This window comes from Myxocyprinus asiaticus, chromosome 1, assembly GCF_019703515.2.
Source record: "Myxocyprinus asiaticus isolate MX2 ecotype Aquarium Trade chromosome 1, UBuf_Myxa_2, whole genome shotgun sequence".
NCBI classification, from domain to species: Eukaryota; Metazoa; Chordata; class Actinopteri; order Cypriniformes; family Catostomidae; genus Myxocyprinus; species Myxocyprinus asiaticus.
The window spans coordinates 23678974-23703252 of record NC_059344.1 but is presented as its reverse complement, the minus strand read 5'-3'; the positions used below and the strand labels follow the sequence as shown (position 1 = coordinate 23703252).

Sequence of the window (24279 nt, the reverse complement as noted above, 5' to 3'; positions counted from 1 at the left end):
ATCATATTTTTTGAACCGGTTCATTGAAATTAACCGTCCGAAAGAACCGGTTCGCGGAAAAGAATCGGACTTCCCATCACTAACATTCATCACCAGAAAAGCAAAATGTTATGTACTATGTCTATGCAGCGTGTTGATGGGTCTGTTCCAAAAGCTAGTGAGCTGCCTCCGGAGGCAGCATTTTAAGACATCATAGGCACGCTCCCGATGCGAAGGATGTTCCAAAAGGTAGGTATCTTAATTATGCTGCATCCTAAGATCTCTCTTTTTGGCCCAATTCTAAGGTAGCATTGTATGTATCCTTCCGCGGGTAGGCGAACCCATAATGCAACTTGATGAGCTCCCTGGAAAAATAAAACCAAGATAGCGGACGAAGCAAGAGAAATTCCATTATAAATTTACTTAAGATCCATTCAATACTGTAAAGTATTGATAATTTTTTAAATGTATTTTTTATATATATAGAAAACGGGAGTATTTTACCCAAAATGTATGTGCGCTATGCATTTTTATGTTCATTGGAGTATCCAATGTCGTTCCTCTCGCGTCACCTGCGTTGAAATCAGTTGCGATTTTTTGAATGACACGAGGAGTTGCCGCCTACGTAGAGCATTTCAAATCATTCTCTTATGAGGCTACATTTCAGTCAGGATACTGCCATAGAAGACAGCTGCCTATGTAGGCAGGAGAAAGCAAGGTAGCTCACAAAAGCCACTTTTCCACCAACGGGACGTTCCGTACCATGCTCAGAACCATTCGGCCCGATGGTGGAAAAGCACCTTAAGTTTTGGAACAGAACCATTATTTGACTTAATCTCAAATAATAAGTCGAAAGGTCTGAAATAAAATAGTTTGAATTAACTCAAATATGTATCTTCAATAGTTCAAAGTTATTGTTAACAGTAATTCGTTAACAGTAATTAAATAATTCACAAATTTGTACTGAACATTTTAGGAGGAAAATGCAATACTTGCATTTATTAAGTGTATTAATTTTAATTATATTTAAACAGTAAGCTACGTGAACATGTCCACATGTGTTTTGCGGTATTAACGTACGATTAATCCAATAATTGATCATTAATTTCTTCTACAAACAATTATGGAAATGTCTGAAAATTGACATGCCTATTATGACATCTAAACACTTTTACTATAGCACATGACTTCTAAGGCGATAATTTTTTACGGCTGCATTACATAACCAACTATATTTACAAGCTTTTCACATGCAATTAAATTGCACGGTAGCTCAACTGATAGAGCGTCGCACTAACGATACAAAGGAGCGGGGTTTCAAGTCCTGAAGTGTGTGCGAGTCGCAACGTGAGCCGAAAGTGTCATAGAACCACAAAATGACAAGATTGCTTCATCAATTGCTTTTTTTTTTTTACAACACATTTGCGTTAAATGACACTACCGGTCAGGTTTAGGTTTAAGGTTTAGGGCAAGTAGGTAGGCTTTGTTGCAAACTCGAGAGAGCATTAACCTTAAAAACCTCTTGTTTTGGCACCACACAGTGGGCGCTTCACCTCGGAACTGCCGCTATATGGCATAATGACCCATGTAATATCATTTTTGCAAAAACGTCACCACAGTCACAAAAATTATTTCCCAAGTTTTCAGAGATGTATGAAGTCAGTTCCCCTCAAGTTCAGGTATCCTAGGAGTCCACTAATTTTGAAAGTGTCCAAATACTTTTTGTCTTAATTTTGAACAGTATATCTACTGTTTTATCATTCAAGACCTTCTTTCTGTGGAATGTTTTGAAAAGTGTTTGTGCCAACTTTATTAAAAAGAAATTACACTTTTCACATACGTATACATACGCTGTATACTGTACAGATGACAGTATGAGAACTAGGCTATGTCTGACAAGAATATTTGAGAGGCTGTTTTTGCCCCAGTCCTGAATACATTTGAGCTAGTCCATTTATATCAGACAATCTGAGTTCTTGTGCAGCTGGATATTTTTCTAGAGACTGTGTAAATCACTGGTATACTTTTAGACAGTGTGTGTACAGCAGCTCCCAGAATTCAGTCGCCAACACTGTCTCACTCTGTCTGCCTCCTGTCTGTCTCTCCCTTTCTGCCTCCACTTTCTCCCTCCTTCCTTCTCTCTCTCCCTTCTTCCCTCACAGCTAAACTCACATGCTCTCTCTCTCTTTCTTAACGGTGCTCACACACAATCCTTTTTCTGTATGTCAGTCTGCCTCATTCCCCTGTCTGGAGTCAGACTCTCTTAATGTCTCTACACTGACACTCCTCCCTGCTATCCCTCTCTCTCTCTCTCTCTCTCATTTCCCCCTCTCACCCCCACAGTAAGATGAAAAAATTAGAGAATTAAACATGAGCTGCCTTTGAACAGACAGACAGAGCATTTGGTGCGCATGGATTTAATCGCTACCGTTCATCCCAAAACAGCAGCATAAACACACACACAAATAATAAGAGAAGATAGGCAAACATGCTTGACATCGAGTGAGTATGTCTGTAGATTTTAGTGGCTAGAAATTTGAGTATTAAAGCAGGAATATATATATATATGTATGTGTGTGTGGGAAGCAGGTCTATATAAGAATCTCTCTGCATGCATGTGTGTGTGTGTGTGTGTGTGTGTGTGTGTGTGTGTGTGTGTGTGTGTGTGTGTGTGTGTGTGTGTGTGTGTGTGTGTGTGTGTGTGTGTGTGTCATTTACAGCAGCAACAGTAGCCTTCTCATTCTCTTATTAAAATACTGATAAGGTTTTGGATTGCTGAAAGTCCTCTCTCTGTTTCTACTCCTTTCTCTCTCTGTCTCCTCTGGGCACAAAGCACAGAAGCTGACACAACAAGGCTTTCTTACACACTAAATAAAATTAAAGGAGGCATTTAGTGTAAGACCTCCTTGTCAGTTGAACTACCACACTTAGTTACATTTCCAATTGCAATGCCCTCCATATGAACTTTTCAGTATGGGGTGAGCTAAACACTGCAAATTGGTAACACAGATATAAAGAAATGCATGCAAACACATGGCACATATCTCTGTAGAAGGGATTTGGGGGAATGTGCTCTCTTTATAACAGTGATGTGCTCTCTCTTTGTCTGTCTCTCTCAATATTTCTCTCAGACACATTTATGTACAGCTGACCCACTTAGAGCTTTTAAAAATGGTTAAAATCAGCAAACGTGCCCAAGCAGAAGAGAGACGCAAAACAAGGTTAGACTGTCCACACCCTGCTGGGAGGACTGCTGTGGATGTGTTTGCGAGTGTGTGTGTGTGGTATAAAATATTTTCTCCCTCCTGTGTCTGTTACCCCCCCCCAACTTCAGCCTTGAAGGAAGGACATGAACACACGCAAACAAGAGATAAAGAGAGAGGAAGAGAGCGATGCATACGGTACACGCATACATACAAACAGGGTTAAGTGGTGAATGTTAATGTTGGGATAGAGAATGTCTATGTGCGTGAATATATTCTACATCAATATTTATATTAATATTAATACTCAGTCCTACAGGGTTGCTGCAGAGTTTCTAAAATCAGATTTAAGACTTTTTAAGACCTGACCAAACAAATAGAATTAATACTGTATCCCCATACAAAAACAAACCCAAACAATCTCAAAATAAATCATGTATCACAGACTCTTACTTAAACAGGCAGGGACACACATTCAACATGACCTTAAAGTCAGTATGAAACGGAAGTTGCGACCGACCTCTGTATTGTGACGTATTTTTTGAGTGAAACAGCTTATCGAACAAGAAAAAAATGTAGGGCGGGAATTTGAGTTTATCCATTGGTTGTTGATTGGATTGTGAAAATATGGGCGTTGCATAGCAGAACGGAGGCAGATCTGAATGCGAGTTTGCAGTGGACACACATACCCCTACCACCGTGCAGCTAGAGTCAGAGCCGGTTATCTATGAAATTGAGCAGAGATCTCCACACATTTATGATCAAACTGACGACATAAATGCATGAGTACGTCGCGATCTTTGCTTACAAAGAGGCTGTAGCCGTTGAAAAACGAGTGAGTAAAAGATAACCATATTTTAACGTTTTGAATCACAACACACTAAATATAAAGGAAAAAAAAAAACAGTTACTCCTGCTGTGCATCCCAAGATAACTGCATTCAAAAATAGAAATAAACTCCAGGAGCATCCGAAGCATTGTATTAGTGATCACCTCAGCAATTCAAGCATGAAATGTCTTGAACAAAATCTGCAAGTCTGCCATTATTCATCCTCATTCGGAATGTAAACTCAAGCCAGCTGACCCATAACCAAGGAAGTTTGGGTTAAGGAACGATAGTTTTGAAGGAAAACAGACAAAAATACACCTTGCCATCTTCACCAACATGTTATTGATGCCTCATTCAACTCTACACAAGTTTGTGGTTTTTATAAGAAAGGGGCAGGGTTTAAGTAGACTAAATGACTGGAGAAGTCCTGCATACGTCACCAGAGAGAAATCTGTCGTTTCACCGGAAGACCATGTTATGACATTTTGATTAAAGATTATGAGGTCAAATAAATTTTTTTAAAAACATATGCATGGATGAATTGTTCACAATAAGATCAATAAAATGCATTTAGAAAATAGATACAAATAAGAGGTCGACCAATATTGGATTTCGCTGATATGATAATGTGTTGAAAGAAAGGCAATTAATCTGCCATTAGTTTTTAAAATTGGTAGCCAATATTAAATGTTCTTAGTCTTTCCTTCCTGTGATGGGGAGGGATAGACAGAGCAGTGTCAACAGGCGTTTACGCAGGTGAAAGTTGCACTTTGTGGCGGACCGCTTTTACATTCACCCGATTTCTCTCTCTCTTTCATTTTACAGACAGACGCTTCAGACAGGGGGCTGGGGGCAGTGCTCTCACAGGTGGTGGAGGGGGAGGAATGCCCGGTGCTGTACATTAGTCGCAAGCTCTCACTGAGAAGACTAAGTACAGCACCATTGAAAAAGAGTGTTAAATAAAAAAAAGAAAATTATTAGGGGCAGTGGTAGCTCAGCGGTTAAGGCTCTGGGTTACTGATCAGAAGGTTGGGGGTTCAAGCCCCAGCACTGCCAAGATGCCACTGTTGGGCCCTTGAGCAAGGCCCTTGACCCTATCTGCTCCAGGGGCGCTGTATCATAGCTGACCCTGCACTCTGACCCCAGCCTAGCTGGGATATGTGAAAAAGAAGAATTTCATCATATATGTGCAAATGTATAATGTGTGATAAAAAAAAAAAAAGAAAAGAAAGAAGAGGCTACAAGAGTCCAAATTGAATTAAATTCCGGATGCAGTTTATGGTGCAACACATATATCAATAACCAAATAAAATAATAAATAAATAAATAAAAAAGGTTTGATTCATAGCACGTAACTTTTAACTTTAAAGACTGAAATACACAGAGGACTCTTATTTTGAAATGTATACGCTTCACTGCTTCTAGCTGCTCATTCAAACAGATAAGAGAAATAAAATGTATACTCCTACAATAATCTACAACGTATTACAATATAAACATTTAAAAGTAAACATTGTCATATTTCATCAACACTATACCATCATCATCAACAGATGATCATTAGTGATCGCTTGTCATTAGTTTCCGATATGGCCTAATGATTGCGCACTGCTCTGCAACAGCTGGAAACACTCACAAGCCTATAAAATATACCCATTTATACACACCAATTTAAAATATTGACTACTATCCCTCATGTCCACGTACATACGCTCAAGTACACTGGGGGAATCCCAGAGTTTTATGTAAGAGAGAAACCCCACTATTGCAGCGCAATTCCACTGTAGGTAGTGATGGAATGTTGTGGAAACAAACACAGCAACAACTCTGGAATATCTGGAAATAAAGCGAAGCAAAAGAGAAAACAAAATAGCGAAGTCTTCCTCAGATCCCATATTTGTTACACAGGCATTGCGGGGAAATTACGTTGCTGTGGAGAAAGCTGCTTACTGACAGAACCACATGTAGTGCGCGCTCAAAATGTGTCATATGCACTCGCAAATCTATTTTGAAGCCACAGAGCTCTGACTTTGTTCATTCATACAAATATTTTGCCTCTGCAGATGTATTATATCAAGGGAGAAAAGATACTGGAGTTTGAGTAATCAACTCACCATTTGGCCGGTATTTTTTATTTTTTTGGGGAAATGCAGCATATGCCTAATACATGGTTAAATTAATATTGTAAGTATGATAGGCTATTCTGATGCTTGCTAACGATGTACAGTTGTGCTCAAAAGTTTGCATACCCTTGGAGAACTGGTAATACATGTATCATTTTTAAAGAAAACATGAGTGAGCAGGCAAAACACATTTCTTTTATTTCTTATGGGATTCATATTCAACTGTAGGTTATAAAAAATGGCACAATCATAAAACAAAATATGGCAACAAAGGAAAAAATGAAATGACCCCTGTTCAAAAGTCTGCATACCCTTAGTTCTTAATACAGTGTATTGCCCCCTTTAGCATCAATGACAGCATGCAGTCTTTTGTAATAGTTGTCTATGAGGCCCCAAATTCTTGCAGGTGGTATAGCTGCCCATTCGTCTTGGCAAAATGCCTCCAGGTCATGCAAAGTCTTTGGTCGTCTTGCATGAACCGCACGTTTGAGATCTCCTCAGAGTTGCTCGATGATATTAAGGTCAGGAGACTGTGATGGCCACTCCAGAACCTTCACCTTTTTCTGCTGTAACCACTGGAGGGTCAACTTGGCTTTGTGCTTAGGGTCACTGTCATGCTGGAAAGTCCAAGAGCGTCCCATGCGCAGCTTTCGTGCAGAAGAATGCAAATTGTCTGCCAGTATTTTCTGATAACATGCTGCATTCATCTTGCCATCAATTTTCACAAGATTCCCCGTGCCTTTAGAGCTCACACACCCCCAAAACATCAGTGAGCCACCACCATGCTTCACAGTGGGGATGGTATTCTTTTCACTATAGGCCTTGTTGACCCCTCTCCAAACACAGCGCTTATGGTTGTGACCATAAAGCTCTATTTTGGTCTCGTCACTCCAAATTACAGTGTGCCAGAAGCTGTGAGGTGTGTCAAGGGTTTGTTGGGCATATTGTAACCAGGCTTTTTTGTGGCATTGGCACAGTAAAGGCTTCTTTCTGGCAACTCGACCATGCAGCTCATTTTTGTTCAACAGTTTTGTTTGTATCGTCGTATTGTGCTCCTTGAAACAACCACACCATCTTTTTCCAGAGCAGCCTGTATTTCTCCTGAGGTTACCTGTGGGTTTTTCTTTGTATCCCGAACAATTCTTCTGGCAATTGTGGCTCAAATCTTTCTTGGTCTACCTGACCTTGGCTTGGTATCAATAGATCCCTGAATTTTCCATTTCTTCAAAAGTGATTGAACAGTACTGACTGGCATTTTCAAGGCTTTGGATATCTTTTTATATCCTTTTCCATCTTTATAAAGTTCCATTACCTTGTTACACAGGTCTTTTGACAGTTCTTTTCTGCTCCCCATGGCTCAGTATCTAGCCTGCTCAGTGCATCCACGTGAGAGCTAACAAACTCATTGACTATTTATACACAGACACTAATTGCAATTTAAAAAGCCACAGGTGTGGGAAATTAACCTTTAATTGCCATTTAAACGTGTGTGTGTCACCTTGTGTGTCTGTAACAAGGCCAAACATTCAAGGGTCTGTAAACTTTTGATCAGGACCATTTGGGTGATTTCTGTTATCATTATGATTTAAAAAGGAGCCAAACAACTATGTGAAAATAAATGGCTTCATATGATCACTATCCTTAAATAAAAGACAGTTTTTTTGCATGATCAGTCATATTTTAAAAATCAGTGCCAAAATGTCACAATTTCTGCCAGGGTATGCAAACTTTTGAGCACAACTATAAGCGGACGATGTAAGTGTCTAGGACACAGAAAATCTTAAACAAAATCACGATGTGTCCATTATAATGAGTTCAACATGATATTGGGTTGACGTGTCTTCATGTCTGTGACAAGTGCAGTTTCATATTTAGACGGAGATTGGCTCGTGTGATGCAAGTTTATCACAGATATAGGCTAAAACAGTTAGGTAATTCCACTGTCATGAGGAAAAACTGTCATACTGAAAAATAATGCAAAATACGGTTTCATATTATTAATAGAAACATTTTTAGCCATTTAACACACATCTGTGTATAACACACTGCCAATGTTATTAATTTAATAAATTAAAAGTTATTGATCATGATTTATGAATTGCTCCAACACCTGAAATATGATACATTTTGATGTTACACTAGAGGACAATACCTGAAATAACTTCAAATAAGTGGCCAGAATGTACCTGCGGTTTTATATTTATATATTTTTTTTACATTTAGCATAGGCTATGTTATTTATTATTTACTTTTAATAACTGCTATTGTAAAGGCCTATATGACATTTTTGTATGTTTGTATGGGGGGGGTCTAAGGGGGGCGTGTTCTTGTAAATTTTCTCAGAGGGGGGGGGCTTACTGTCCAAGACTTTGAAAACCCCTGCTCTTGAGCAATGAAAGAGCAAACTGTGAGCAATACAATTTTCCACTGGAGAGTGGTAATTGTTTATGGTGGGAGAGAGATTGTCTATGTGTGTGGATACATTCTGTAAAGAAGGTAAAGCCAAGCACTTAACAATTCTCTTCTGCCCTGGAATTCTCCACTAAGCATCAACTGTATTTGAATCACATTGTCACTGACCTTCAATTCGCTGAGTAACTTCTGGCACTACAGAATGATACAAAAAATGAAAATTGGTTCATATAAACCAATGAGATCAAAGCCCAGATGTGGTTCTATTGACCATTTCAAGGACTGTTCATCGTTTTAATGAAGTGATGTCTTTGTGCCTAGAACATTTCCTACTAGTAGTCATTCTCATTCAAAACAACAACGGGGGGCACCTCGTTCATAATGCCTTTAACAAAATTTATGTTAATAACAGTAACAAGATTGTCATAAAATGTCACAAAATTATGGACAATATTGTTCAGTGGCTGAACCCTCCCTGGATACCTGGAACTAACGGGCATTAAAGTGTTTAGATCTGCGACAAAAGCAACCACAAATGGATGCATGAATCGCAGCAGTGAAGCGAGACAGCTGGATACGTGCAGTACTAATAACTGTATCACACATCTAATCTCTGGTAGGTGAACAAAATGTTTGCCAACTAATTGTAAGTTTGAGAGGTTGAGCTCTAAAAGTGACTCTAGGTTGCTCCCATTACAATAAACGAAGCTGCACAAGCAATTTACTATTACATTTAGTAATTTACAGACGCTTTTATCCAAAATGACTTACAAATTAGGAACACAAAAAATAAATCCATACCTTGTCCGCAGGTCACACAGACATCTTTACTGAACTGCTTCATTGATTATAATAGGAACAATCATTCCGCTGAGGAAATAATTGTGAGCATCTAGTCTAAACTACAATACTCTTATCTCCTCTCTCGCGTAGACGCTCAGTATAAACAACACGATAGGCATTTTTGAGTAATTTTGTAGTCGAGTACTCAAACCAATAAAAACCAGTACCCGATTACTCGTACATTAAAATGCATGTTAAAAATAACACGCATAAAACTTACGTGAAATTTCTGTCTGGTTTTATTCAGAAAAAAATAAAAATAATAAAAATAAAATGAACAATATGAAATAAATAAAAATGGCTATTCAAAAATATTTGCTCTCACCCAGAGCTTACATTGAAACCAGTACTGACAGCACTTGGGTAATGCACATTTCTAAACTCTGAAACTACATAAAGGCCATCACATTTTCATCATTTCACATGTAAATTATTCAGAAAAACAAGTGGTGACTTTTGGCTTTTTATAAAAATGCACACTGCCCGTGTTCAGATATTTAATGCGCACACACACATACTGGTCTGTTCCTCATATCTTTCCTTGATAAAAGCTGATCCTCGTTCGTTGGTTTGCATGACTCCAACAAGAACTGAATACAAATAGAGTAGAATTCAACAAAAATCTAAATATTACAAGTATTGCTTTGTAATATAACTTGGATTTGCTTTAGAAGAATGTCTCTGGAAGCACAGACGCCATGATATCTTCTCTCATCCAACACCTCAACGACAGACATTCACAGTGCCCCCCAGTGGACTCAGTTGTAACTACGAGGTTTTCCTCGTAAAACAGTGTAATTCAAATGCACAAAGGAAAATTAATTTGCAATATTTGAGTAGTGTTTTTAATACGAGTAGCTGGTACAGAATGAGTACTCGATTACTTGATTACTTGTACACATCCCTACAACTCGTTTGGATAAGTCACATCAGGTAAACATATGATGTTCTTTGAGAAAATGTAAACTCAGAGCCTTATTTAAAGGATCCAGTAGTGATGTCGCAAATGCTTCAGGTTCATTAGCGTTCTAATTCCTTTGCAATTGTTTACATCCTTGGAATGGTCTATAGCTACTACTTAGACAGACGGGCAACTAGAAGCAGCTAAGCTTGTGACATGACAGCACACACTACAGAGACACAAATCAGGCATGCTTATAGCCTGTAGGCTATGTGTGTGTGTTCAGTACATGCGGGGAATATGGGGTAAAAAAATATTGTCTAATGTGAGGGCAGATGAACATCTCTCTCCGACACACACACACTCACACACACACACACACAAGTTTGTGCGGCTATCCTTATGAGGACTCTCCACAGACATAATGATTTTTATACTGTACAAACTATAGATTCTATCCCCTAACCCTACCCCTAAACCTAACCCTCACAAAAAACTTTCTGCATTTTTATATTTTCAAAAAAACATAATTTAGTAAGTTTTTAAGCGATCTGAATCATGGGGACACTAGAAATTTCCTCATAAACCACATTTATATCTTAATACCCTTTTAATTACATTTGTAACCTAAAAACATGTCCTCGTAAACCACCCAAACCCGCCCACACACACGCACCTTTAGGGTTATCCAATCTGTCACACCAAGGCAGCGAGGAGAGCAAAACGAAGAAGGGTGAAAAGAAGCACAAAGAGATGGAGTCAAACAAAGACTGTGTCACAAATATCAAAAAGGCAAGTGGATGAAAGGATAAAAGGGCTTTCCTTGTTCTTAGAGAACAGTGCCTGGTTGCATTAAACACCTTAAAGGTTTAGCGTTTGAAATGGGTACTGCAGTCCAAATTCTAAATATTGGAGAGTTGTCCGCCCCGCCCCAGTCTCGAAGTTCATGCGGGTTGCCAGAATGTTGACATGCAAATTAGTCAACTCAGCATCCATTTTAAAGGATTTCTGGGCTTTAAGCTGTCTCCATCTTCCAAAGGCATCTCCAGTATTTATCCTTGTTTTACTACGCCTCTGGTCATGGTGGTTTTTAGACGGATGTCGAGGCTTTTTAGGTCGGGTGGAATCTGTTATCTCAGATCCAGTTCGTTTGCTGGCTTCCATGTCTGCAGCACGCAGTGTTGTTTGCCTGCAAACTTCTTCAGATCTGGCAACCCGGCGGTGTCGAAATACTATTGGTGAGTGGGCAGCGGGCGGGATCACACAGGCCAAATCATAAACAGAAATTCCGGCCCGGAATGGAAATTTCAAAGTAGAATATACTGGCTGTAGCATTGTTATTGGAGAAGCCAGTATTTCAACTTATCGTGTTTCTTAATTCTCTAATGACATATTATAGTAATTTTATGATTTAGTACAGTAAAAATATTACATATAGCACCTTTAAGTTTTTCCCTTAAGTATAACACTTAAAGCGTGATTTCCACCTTACCTGAGGAAATGACATGAGGGTGCTGAATACAATCCCTTAAACATTTCTCTTAGGTAAGGGAAACAGTTAAGGAATTTACCACAGTGAGCCAGATTTTACCATAATAAAATTCTACTGTTACCATGGATAAAACATGTCCCTACCTACTTTCAGAAGATTGGAAATGTCCCGACCAACATTTGGGCAATTTTACCACATAGAAAATACTTTAACTTTATGCTATGTTTTCATTTTCATTTAAATGACTATTAAACTTTCTCAGTATCATTATTAATGTGTAAATTATTGTCCGACCGCTTCTGAAGCGGCGAATACATGCGCGAGGGGAGCACTGTCACGTGTTAACTGTTCATTTTCTCAGCAATTTTTAGACTGCACCAATCACAGTCATTTGTGATTACTGCATAAAGATTTTTTTAACTAATTTCTGGAGGAAACACTGGGGATTTTCACTTGTATGATGTACAATCCTCGAAATTAATAGATTCAAACACTTTTTTTTTAGTACAAATCAACTAATTTTAATTCAAATTCCCATGTAAGAAAAAAAAAAAGTCCTGAGTTTTGCATGCTGACCAACTAATGAAGGATTCTGCTTTTACGGCCGGTAAGTGCCCTCCTTAGGAAGACACCTTTGAATTTTAATGACTATGTCAGGTAAGGGGGTGGATGGTGGTGCAAGATGTTTAGATGCTTGTATAACTGTGAAGAGAACTGCCATACTAAATTAAGAATATTAGTGGTGGTTAGTAACACTGTTAGATATATAGCCTATATACATATTCACAATATATCGCAAATTAACTTTCAGCATGATTTTAATGCATCCATTTATATAGTTTTTAAAGATGCAGAGAGCAGAAAATACTAGGCACACTTCTATGCGTGTGTTCCTATTAGATCACCCTTCAGCTTGTTGGCGATTTCATATTACATATTATGTGAAGGTCAAATATGTACTCCTGCAATAGTTTTTCTATTGTGAAAAAAAAAATGGCCTTGACCTACTGTACTCTTCAATTGGTTATATAAACTAAGCCATCTTGTTTTTTAGAAACCCTTTAACTCTTAACGTACACTTAAGGTAACGTTTTCCCAAACTTAAGGGTTACTTAGAAAAATGGCACTTAAGGGGCTTTATGAAACACTTAAGGGGCTTTATGCAACACTTAACGTGTTTTAAGGGCATTCTTAAGTAAAAAAAATAAATACTTGAGGGAAACCGAAAGGGATTATGACGTTTTACTTATAAAACCCCTTTAATAACACTTAACGGTTATTTTTTGCAACTCCCTTAAATTTAAGGGAAACTTTAGGGTGTTCTTAAGTGAAAATTCCACTGAAGGTGCTTTATGCAGCCGGGCACAGGAGCTGACTACAATCTCAATTACAAATTTATCTTCCTCTTTCCTCATTCAACCATCACTCCTGGACTTTTTACGATAAACTTTTTGCTCAGAGGTTTCTCTTTCTAACTTTCTAACTTTTTCTTTTTAAAGAGTGTCAGTGAGGATAAGAGATTAAAAAAAAGATGAGATAATTTCCCCCCTCCCCCATGAGTGCACACACAAATAGGTTTCCTATAAACATGAGAGAGAAAGTGAGAGATGGAGGGAGGGAGAGAGAGAGAGAAAGAGGAGGGAATCCCTACTTGAGTCAATGACTATGAGAAAGCAGCTCCTGCTGGGAAAATACCCATGTTGTTGTAGAGTTCTTGTGAATCGTATGTCCTGATAATAATCTTTTTTGTTCCTTATGGAAACAGAGGTGCGAAGTGCGTCCATCACAGAGGCATATTTTGTTATTTACAGTGAACTATACCATTGAATTGAAGTGGTGTGTAACCCTCCATATTATATATTTGAATAATAATTAAATCGTAATATATACTGTAAATATATATACTTTAGTTTGCAACCATTCATGCCAAGACACTAAAGAAAGAGGCCCACCTTCTCTCTTTCTTCCTTCCTCAATCTCACTCTCCTCTGAAATTCATTATCTTTTATTGGTGTGATGAAAGAGGACCACTGGGCTGAAAGAGGAGGACCCCGTCTTCAAAACGACCGCTAAGCAGGCAGACGGAATGCGCAGCGGTACTTTGAAACTCTATAGGCACACACATTTACACACTTTGTCTTTCTCTCTTTAACACAGATATGCAAACATACACACTAAGTCGCAAAGCCTTTGCTCTTCATTGCATACTCAACTGCAAACTCTCACTTCAGAGCAAAAAACAAATAGGAGAAAAACATTCTCCCTCAAGGCAAGCAAAAACAAATAACTTAAAATGTTTCTCTGTCTTCTGTCTCTCTACCAAAATACAAAAAAACAAACTGAATTTATCTTTTTAGGCAGGACACACACACACACACACACACAAAGAGATGGGCAGAGTATATTCAGGCTCTTAGAATGAATGCTTAGTATATAAAAAGACTCATATTCCTTCACTCTGTTTGGCTGTCCATTTAATTAACCTTTAGAGCATCCCCCACACACACACATCGGAGTCGGAACACAAACACCCTCCCTTCCCATGATAGCACTAGTTTCCTCTTTTGATGTCTTTGGGTTGTTCAACTAATGTGATGAGTCCTGCTTAATATACTGTATTATATATATATATATATATATATATATATATATATATATATATATATATATATATATATATATATATATATATATATATATATATGTCTCTCTGCCAGCATTGCCAGCATTTTTGCAATGTACTTAATCAGCTGTGAACTCTGTAAAACAAAGTTTGCAATCTGAGAACTTCTTCAGCAGTGTTTGCCAACCTTTTTTGCCGTAAATAACCATACTCGTTAGCGCTGGTTGTTGATAAAGATTACCATATTTGATTTGATTTCAATGAAATTCCGATTAATTAGGGTATATTTCAGTTCAAATGTACATTTTGTACATCTGAAAGAAATTCTCTCTCAGCTAATGCTGTTAATTATACAGGGCACCTTCTAATTTGGTAAATAATTAAATATTAATTTTACAAATTGTATTATAATTTTTTCTTAATTGTTGCCACATTTACATTTTTAAAAAATGTACAAATTCCAAGTATTCCATCAATAAATATGCCATTTTGAAATTGCATACATTATATTGCATACATAATATGTTTATCGTTTACATGCATAATTTGAACTGTTTACAAGTATTTACATTGATTTATAGAACAAGAGCTAAAATGGTACTGTCTCTTTAAGACTTTCGGCAGTTCAGCCAATCAGCACATATTAATTAGAGGATGTGCATGGTTTCTTTAGCGCATCCGTGCTATGTGTGATTAGAATTAGTGTTTCTTTTTTTTTTTTTATCAACAAACTGTAGAACAGAAAGGGTATTAAAAAGAGACATCATTCAATGACAAATGGATGCGTGGTGAATTTAATCTTTGGACAAACATTACACTAAATGAGTCAAATACTTTTACTCTTAACAAGCAGTGAAAAGCTCTCTGTGCTTAACTTTGATCTAGATTAAAAGATCGAGATCGGGATTGTTCAAATGAAGATCACGATTCATTAGAAAATCTATATTTTTACCATTTTAAGCCATACATTTTGTTATGTTCAATGTAGAAAAATTCTGTTCTTTTCTCTTACACCCTATAAACTGCTTATGTACCCCCTGGGTATGCGTACATGTGCCCCGGTTAGGAATCACTGGTCTACAGCAATCAGCCCTTACCTGCACTTCAACTACAGTGAAATAACTACAGTATGATTAAAAGGACTTGATCATGTGTATACTGTTCCGTTTTCCCACTTACAAATCACCTGCATTTAGACAAAGTAAAACTTGATATAATGGTATCATATGTTCAAGCCATTGTTAAGCAAAGGAGATCATGGGGGAAAAACACTAGTTTTCCAGGTAGGGAAATGTCTAAAGCTTAAACCAAGTTGACCATAGTTGTTCAGACATGATATCTGATTAGTGAGAAAGTGTTTGTGTTATATGACATACTTAAAAGCCATTTAAAAAATAAGTGAAAGTACTTACATCTCTGCAGTGAGGCATGATGCCACCTGCCTGCATCCCCCTTTGCATGTGCTGCGGCAAGAGACGAGCGTGTCCTGTGGCTGATGTGGGTGGTGTGGACTGCATACTAGCACTACGGTATCCTCCCACAGCCAGAGGACCCAGTTTGGTCACAGAGGGATCGGGGTCAAAATGTCGTAATGGCTTGGTGTTGTTGAAGGAGTAAGGTTCTGGGCCCATACCACCTGTGGTGGCCTTGCTTATTTGCAGCTGTGAGGGTTTTCCCTGTGCTGTCCGTGCCTGCATGAGAAGGCTGTTGGGTGGCTGGGTGGATGTCATGGCCTTGAACAGCTGACTGGACATTCCAGGTGGTTGATTATTTTGTGTGTTGAAAAGATGTCCTTGGGTGGGGGGTTGTGTCCCTGGTTGGCACTGCCCAGCTGGGTTTGGGTGTTTATCTGGTCGGTACGGAGGTGATGGTCGAGTGCTGTTCGATGTTGGGACAACACCAGGAAGGTAACTTGCCTGAGAACCTTGGATGGTAGTGCCTAAACCCCCTGATGGGGCATTTCCAGACAGAAGGCTGTTCTGGGGACTAAAAGGGGGCTGAGCAATTGCCGGACTGGCTAGCTTTTCTGGTCTGTAGGGTGGTGAAGGTCCTGTGGATGGGGCTGGAGCCATGCTAGAGATAAGAGAGCTCTGGGGGTTCTGATTATTACCTGCTGGGCTAAAGGGCTGCTGGTGAGGAGAAGAGTTAGGCAGTTTATCCCCTGATCGGTAGGGTGGCGAAGGACCAGCCCAGGAGGTGCCCTGCTGGCCCAATCCTGACAACCCTGATTGGGCAGGTGGCTGACCTGCACTATTGTTAGAATGATGCTTACTATTTGACGCCATCTGCTGAAGATGTTGGGCCCGAGACACCTCATGCCAGTTGGATGCAGGGCGGCTTGATAGGGCTGCAGAGAGCATGGGTGACCGTGCTTGGTTCTGTCCTTGTGAAGAGGAGGAAGAAAGGGGCGATGCGGAGAGAGGAGATGGAACTGGTTTGGAAGGGTGTGGCAGGGTATATGGTGCCCCTGCAGGACTTGGACCCATCTGAGGGGATCCAGCCTGAGAAAAACCAGGGGATTGAGTGAGGTGGGCCTCCAGATGTGACTGTCTCTGTGGAGATCTTTTGGGTGTCCCGTTACCCTCCGGGTGGACAAAGCCTCCAGCACTAATTGCCTGGTCATCGCTTTCTTTTCCCAAGATCTTCTCGATGTCAAGCTCCGGTAGAGAGGGATCAGGATTATTTGTAAGTTCATCCAAAATCTCCTGCAGTTCCTGCTCCACTGAAGGAGTGGCTGAACTCCCATTTGGATTGAAGTTATTTGTTAATCCCCCTGAGCCTCCTCCACCTCCTGAAGTTGATCCAGGACTAGCAGTTGGGGGTACAGAATATGGAGAACCCAAACTGTTGTTGTTACTATTGAGACGGTTGCCTTCCAGTACACCTCCCTGGTTGCCCATCCCAGATGGGAATAGGGGTTGAGGGTAGCTGGAGCCCATGGCAAGTGTAACATCTTCTAAGCATAGTCGTTTGGCACCTCCGTGGGTCATAGACGTGTCAGAGACCCCGTTTAGTGATGCAGAACCCTCCACAGTCCCAGTCAATTTCCTCTTCAGGGATCCTGGCAGCTAAGGAGACAGAAAAAATGTCTTTGTTATCACTGCAAAATAATTTTTAAGATTCAGTGTTCTACTATTCTTGACAAGAGATGAATGGTGATCTTCACAATCAACACAAAAGATCACGAATCAATCCAGTATTTCTATATAATGGATATCTATTAACAGTATAAATCTGGACATTCCTTCACATTTCTCAAGCATATTTAGTTGTTTTGGCAATTACTAGATTGTGTTAACATGGGGCGACCAGTCTTTCACTGCCCGCAAATGGTCTGCACGGATCTCAAGGCTCTATCTTTCAACACTCCCAGTATGAATGTGATATTCCGAAATGGGCTTTTTTGGATCTGAGCCATCCAAGGACCCAGCTGCTGTCCAATGTTGCCAGAAGTGGAATCATTCAGCAGACCGCTTTCATTAGTGCTTGGGTCAACACTCTGCTCTTCTCCCTTACCCCATCCTCCCAATTCTAGCCCTCTGGAGAGCCCACTTAGTGGATTAAGACTAAAGAGCCAAGCAAAAGCCATCCATTGACATTCAGAATAAAGATGTTTGCAAACTCGCAAATCACATAATATAAAGACAGAGTGCCGTTTTTTTTTTCCAGATGTGCAGGCCCAAAGGAATTCCTATTGTCAGAGGCAACAAAGCAAGGATTGAATATAACTTATAATAGAATGCTGATAGGCTCTAAAAGTGTGTCTGTTCAATCATAAACCAAAAACTACGGCACAATGTAGGCATTAACAATGTCAGCTTAAGATTCAAGTTCTTAGCATGTTTTTTTTTTTTTTTTTCATGCACAAATCACATTTATATTTAAAAGACTAGTGAAGAGAGGGGACTTTGAGACTTTGAGCTGGAAAGTCAGACCCAGTGGCAGTGGACGTTTGTCCCAGTGCCGCAAATCTTGTCTGTTTCATGCCACCTTTAATCTTAAAGAAGTATTGAGAGCAAAATAGAGAAAGAAAATCCTATGAAACAAATTCTTGATTGGATGACTAATTTAGTTTTACATTCCAGCAGCAGAAGAATGTGCAGTGTTTTTTACACTTTTTTTTCATCTGCTTTCTCTCTATTTTATGAGGATCTTGACACTAGTGATAGACCGATATAGGTTTTTTTTTCATGGCCGATGTCGATATCCAGAAAGCAGGGTGGCCGATACAATGCTGATATATCACACAATTTAATAAGTAATTAACATAAATATTAAATTACTAAAAAATTAATAAACTCTTATTTAGCACTATATTTACTCAATTTCACACTAAACTTATTAATATAAAATATACAAATATGAAATAATATTGTATTTAAAATGGTAGACAGCAATTTCTTCTGATTTCTGTTTAGTCATAAATTGTTTTTAATTTATTTGCACATGAAGAATTGTTCATATATTAGGAAGAAGAAAATAACAGTACACACAGTAGTCCAGCAACCATGGATAGCATGTGCACATTAACAATCGCATTTTCTCAAAAAATACCAAATCAAACCAATTGTACATACAGTGCATAGTGAATAAGTAATTTACTCATAGCACACGTGAAAGTGTGTGAAAGTTTTACTTTGAAGTTGCACTCACGCGCTCATGCGGATCCAGCACGAGTAGCAATCTCCTGACAGTTTAAATAGCCTGGATCGCCTGCTTGGATTGTCAAAAACTGACCGTCATATTTGTGAATCAGAGGAACTTTTGATCCTGATCCTGAAGTTTTTGATTCTGGCTGATGAAATACTCGACGATGAGCGCTCAACGGGAAGAAAACGCTGGATTTTCGTGAGGTTCGTGAATTACATCTGTTTAAACGAGATATGTGCATATTTTCAGACGGTATATAATTTTTATTGATATTTGCCTTTTTATCATTAGACAAGACAGTTAAAAGTTACAGGGAACTGTTGAGGAGAGAGAGGGAGAATGAAACAGCCTGAGCTCAAACACGTCTGCCGTGGCTCTGATATGCGGACCGTTTAAATGACACTGTGTTGTACACCAGTCTATTACTGTCGTAACATGATGGCACATAAAAACAAAACGAACCGTGACTGGTCATTTACATGTCTCAGTCGCTTCACATGCAAGCCGGCAATTCTCAGCGCCCTCAAGAATCAAATCGACCAAACGGGAAAATGTATCGCCCGATATTCGGAATTTTTAATTATCTGCATCGGCCGATAAATTTTCCCGTTTGGCCGATTTGTTTCTTGAGTGCGCTGAGAATCGGCCTCAGTGATATATTGGTTGACCACTAATTGACACCATTATAAATTTTTAAGCTCTCTCTTTTACACTTGTAAGAATATGAGTGGGAAAACCATTACAGAATATTGTCATCTGTATCATACAATAAAACATTCTTGACAGCTTTCTACATTGTCTAAGCCTAGACAAAATACAGGAATATCTAAAACTCTATCTGTTGAGTTTTCATGCCCTTTCATAGCAGCTGAACTGTGGACACTGCTAGTCAACTTCCTACATATGCACCCTTTCCTCCCCTCTTTTCCTTCATCCCCTCAGTAACCCCAGCCCCCTTTTTATCTAGAAGATTTTTCACATATTCTTCTCTGACTACAACAATGGAACTCTGAAAACACACCTTCTTCGACATCGTAAATCTGTCTGCGCAGTCCACCCTGTCGTGTGTGTGTGTCTGTGTTTGAAAAGGAGACATTGTGATGAAGAGGAAGAGTGTCTGTGCATGTGTAACAGAATATGAATTAATAAAGCCTTCATTTTAGAGCCTGTATTCTCACTGACACACACACACACACACACACACACACACACACAGACAGACAGACAGACACACACACACACACAGACAGACAGACAGACAGACAGACACACACACACACACACACACACAGACACACACACACACACACACTCCTTTCTCTAATGGATGCCAATTTCACCCTGAGTAAACACATCAATACAGACACATCGACTCCCTCTCTCTCTCACTCTCTCTCTTTTCCTCTGCTGGAGGGACGACTTTCATTCAGTAGCGATTGGATTTGTCCCATTATGACTGACACAACCATCTGTCAGCACTGAGTGCTGGCAAGAGAGAGAGGAAGAGAGAGAGAGTAGACCTATCATCCACACTGCTGTGCATATTCCTCATAATTAAGGCTGATAAGGCATGCAACCCATTGCATTGTTCTGATTCCTATTAAAGCTATACTGGACAGACAGACACACACACACACACACACACACACACACACACACACACACACACACACACACACACAGAGACAAGAGGATTAGTATGGTCTGTATGTGTGTGTGTGTGTGTATAAGGGCAGATTCCAATGTCTGGAGTGATGGATTTGGGAGTTGTTCAGATTGCAATAAAAAACATCAAACCACACTTAGAACCTCATACCTCTGGGATTTTAATGTGCATTCAGTAATTTTTTTAATACGTTGTCTTGGACTGACTTACACTGACACGTAGGGGCATGGATGCAGCATCAAATAGTTTTCAGTTATTTACGCCATTGTAGAAATTCACTGTTCACAGTCAGACATGATTAAATGAATGCATGAGTAAAAGTGTCCAGTAACAAGGAGGTTGCTGAGATTAAGTGAGTAGTATTCAGATGGTCATGTGATCCTAACATGGCAGCCCCCATTAGGGGACCCTCTCCATGTACATGGACCTCTAGTTTATTTGACACAGAGTGACCAAATAGTATTCTTTGAATAACTTTTAATAGCATGTTAATACCATGGTACTTGAATATGGTAATCATTCTGTACCATGTTATATATCAAAATGCCATGGTATTACCATCTTCTACCATCATTGCACCATAGTCTTGTCACAGTAATTTTTTATATAAGTGATGATTTAGTCACTATGTACTGAATAGTACTATGTATGTGCAACTTGTTCTGATGTCTAACATCACAATTATGCAAACCTGGCTCTGTATGTTCAAACCATGTGTTCATTTTGCAAACAAGTCTTCATACGGTTATTTCTATTCTATAAGGTTTGTCTTTCACTGTTCATTCCTCTTGTGTCTGGACCTGCCTGTCATCTTTGCACATAGAGCTTTACATGACGGCTTCTATCGATCCACCTCTGATTATTCAACCGTGGTGTCCCTGTCTGTGCAGTCAGCTGAAACAAATCAATGATTCAGAAGCTGTTTGACTCTCCAAACATGCCAAGACCAAGTTATGGAATGTTTGACACTTCATTCCTTTAATTCAGTCATTACAACAAGGTCAAAATAACTGATTCATTACTAGAGTATAATTTAAGAGGCCTCATCCACTTCTTGAGCCATGAATCAACTATCCTTATTTCAGACTCATAAACTAATTTTAGCAAATGTTCTGTAGACCACCACTTTATATGCAGTGAATCATTACAATAATATAGATTCAGTTCAACAAAGTTCAACATACTGACAGTTCCCAGAGGGATCTGAAAACATCTCCACATGCTTTTTTTTTTGCCTCGTGGAGAGGAGAAGGTTATCTGAATAATGATAAAGAGGACAAATTTTAAAGATAGCTACTTCTCTGCATTAGTTTTACTGCAGAAAGAGGGTAATTAAGGATAGTCCCTCCTGTTAGAGAACACCGCAACAGAATGAGGACTGTGTGTGTGTGTGTGTGTGTGTGTGTGTGAGAGAGAGAGAGAGAGAGAGAGAGAGAGAGAGAGAGAGAGAGAGAGACACAGTGCAGGGCAGGGAGAGGGTCTGTGCCAAAAGCAACATAAAGGGAGGGGGTTGGAGACACTTTCAAGCATACAAACAGAGTTTGGTCTCATAGACCAACATAAACATGCCTAATGTGTGTGTATATGCATGTGTGTGCTGCAAGCACACGGTCATATGTGGAATACAAAGATATACAGAAATCCACACATACACTTACAAAGAAACACACCCTTAAAGAGGTGCAGAGATGGAGAGAGGTACTTCACTGATTCCTGTGGGAGAATTAAGCGCAAACCAGCGGCAACATGAAGGGTAAAGTGCATAAATATGCAACTCTACATGCACCTAATGTAGTTACGAATGACAGTGTAAGACATTACAAAAAGTGCAATGTAATGCACATTTACGACTGCATTAGCTAGCAAAGTAGACTTTTAGAATGAAATATGACACAAGATATTTAAAGTATGGATTGTTTTAAAGCAGTGTAGGGTGAATGAAAAGCTCTTTTCTGAATAAGCCCACTCAAATCAGTGTGCCTGTGTGACAGGGAGGGGAAAGGAAAGCAAGTGACTTCTAGGCAAAAGTAAACAAGTTTGTGCATATTTACACACAGATGAACAAGAGCACAAACACATGTGCACACCCACACACAAACCCGCATGCACGCAGAGGTAGTAGCCCTGCTGAGATTAAAAGAGCGAGCATCTTCATTTATCTCCTTTCCCATTGCACTCTTTTTCTCTCTCCCACCCTTCTTCCGCCTTACCCTGTGGCATGTAATGGTATGCCAATCATCATTACTGTTTTCATTGTTGCGCCCTTAATTACAGCTGCCTTTGCGATGCCACTGTCATCTAGATATGCTAATAAACAAAGAATAGCCCGCCAGCCATGCGCCACTGTGTTAGTGTAAGTGTGTGCCCGAGTGTGTGTGTGTTAGTTTCTTCTGCTGAGCTCTGGTGATGGTTTCTGTCTCTGATTTCATCTTTTCCAGCACAAACACGGTCATCTTGTGCACATACAAATACAAACAGCACGAATTTGTAAAAATGAATACGTTCGGAAGTGACCGAAGTGTCTATATTTTTTGCTCCTATTTTATTTAATGGTGGTTTGCCAAGAGAAGTGTGAAAGTTTTACCACAAGATTACATGACCAATGATAGCGAAAGTATTCTCTTTTTCTCTTGATTAATTCATGCACCTTTTAATATCGTGTTTTACTTGTGGCCGAGCATATATTCAGCCTTAAAGAAACCTATGCTATTAAGGCTTTAAACGGACTTGGTCCGGTTTATTTGTCTGATCTACTTCACCTTTATTTGCCTACTCAGTCTCTTAGATCTTCTGAACTTGGCCTTTTGTCTGTTTCTAGATCTCAATTGTCCACTGTAGGTGGAAGGTCATTCTGTGTTGTTGCTCCTAAGCTATGGAACGCATTACCCATTACTCTTCATAATATTTCTTCTCTTTCCACTTTCAAGACCCAGCTGAAAATGTATCTATTTGCAGTATACTTTCAGTAACCTTTTTTTAATTTACTTACTGTAAAGCGACCTTGAGCTTTGGGAAAGGCGCTATATAAATATAACAACTTCTTCTATGCTTTGAATAACATGAGATTAAAATATGTAGTCTACAAATTTATACTTCAAATATTTGTTCTGTTGATAAAGCTAGTGAGCTGCAATATAAATTAAATGAAAAGTAAATGAAAAGAGCCAAAATCTCTCAAGGTTTGGACAAATGAAGCTGGAAAATCAGTATAATAGAGGCTGATTAGAAAATCATCAAAACAAAGCAAAATGAATCACTCAGCAACTCGACTCCCTGAAAAAAAACAGAGGACAATAAAGAGGATCATTCTGACTTGGTAATCTCCTTTCAAAAGGAGGCAAATTTTTTCAATGGAAATGGAAAGTGAATATTATGTTCACAATCTCTAAATATCAAAGTTACTTTAGATGACTGTGATGAAAAACAGATGGCAAAGAGTGGTTTGTTTTGTATATCTTTTGGGCGGTTGACAGAAGGTCAAGGTAAGGAAAAATATTACTGAACATACACTTGGCTACTCAGAAAAGTATTTTATAATTAAACTTCATATTTTAACCC

At 39.1% G+C, this 24279-nt stretch overlaps 1 protein-coding gene across 1 annotated transcript in view; it reads right to left on the bottom strand.

Moving 5' to 3' along the window:
• si:ch73-211e3.1 (mastermind-like domain-containing protein 1) overlaps positions 1-24279 on the bottom strand; it is a 95955-nt gene that overhangs the window by 30891 nt on the left and 40785 nt on the right. Inside the window, exon 2 of the mRNA XM_051708361.1 lies at positions 15818-17473. Coding sequence (XP_051564321.1) covers positions 15818-17473 — 1656 coding nt within the window. The remainder of the gene's footprint in view (positions 1-15817; positions 17474-24279) is intronic.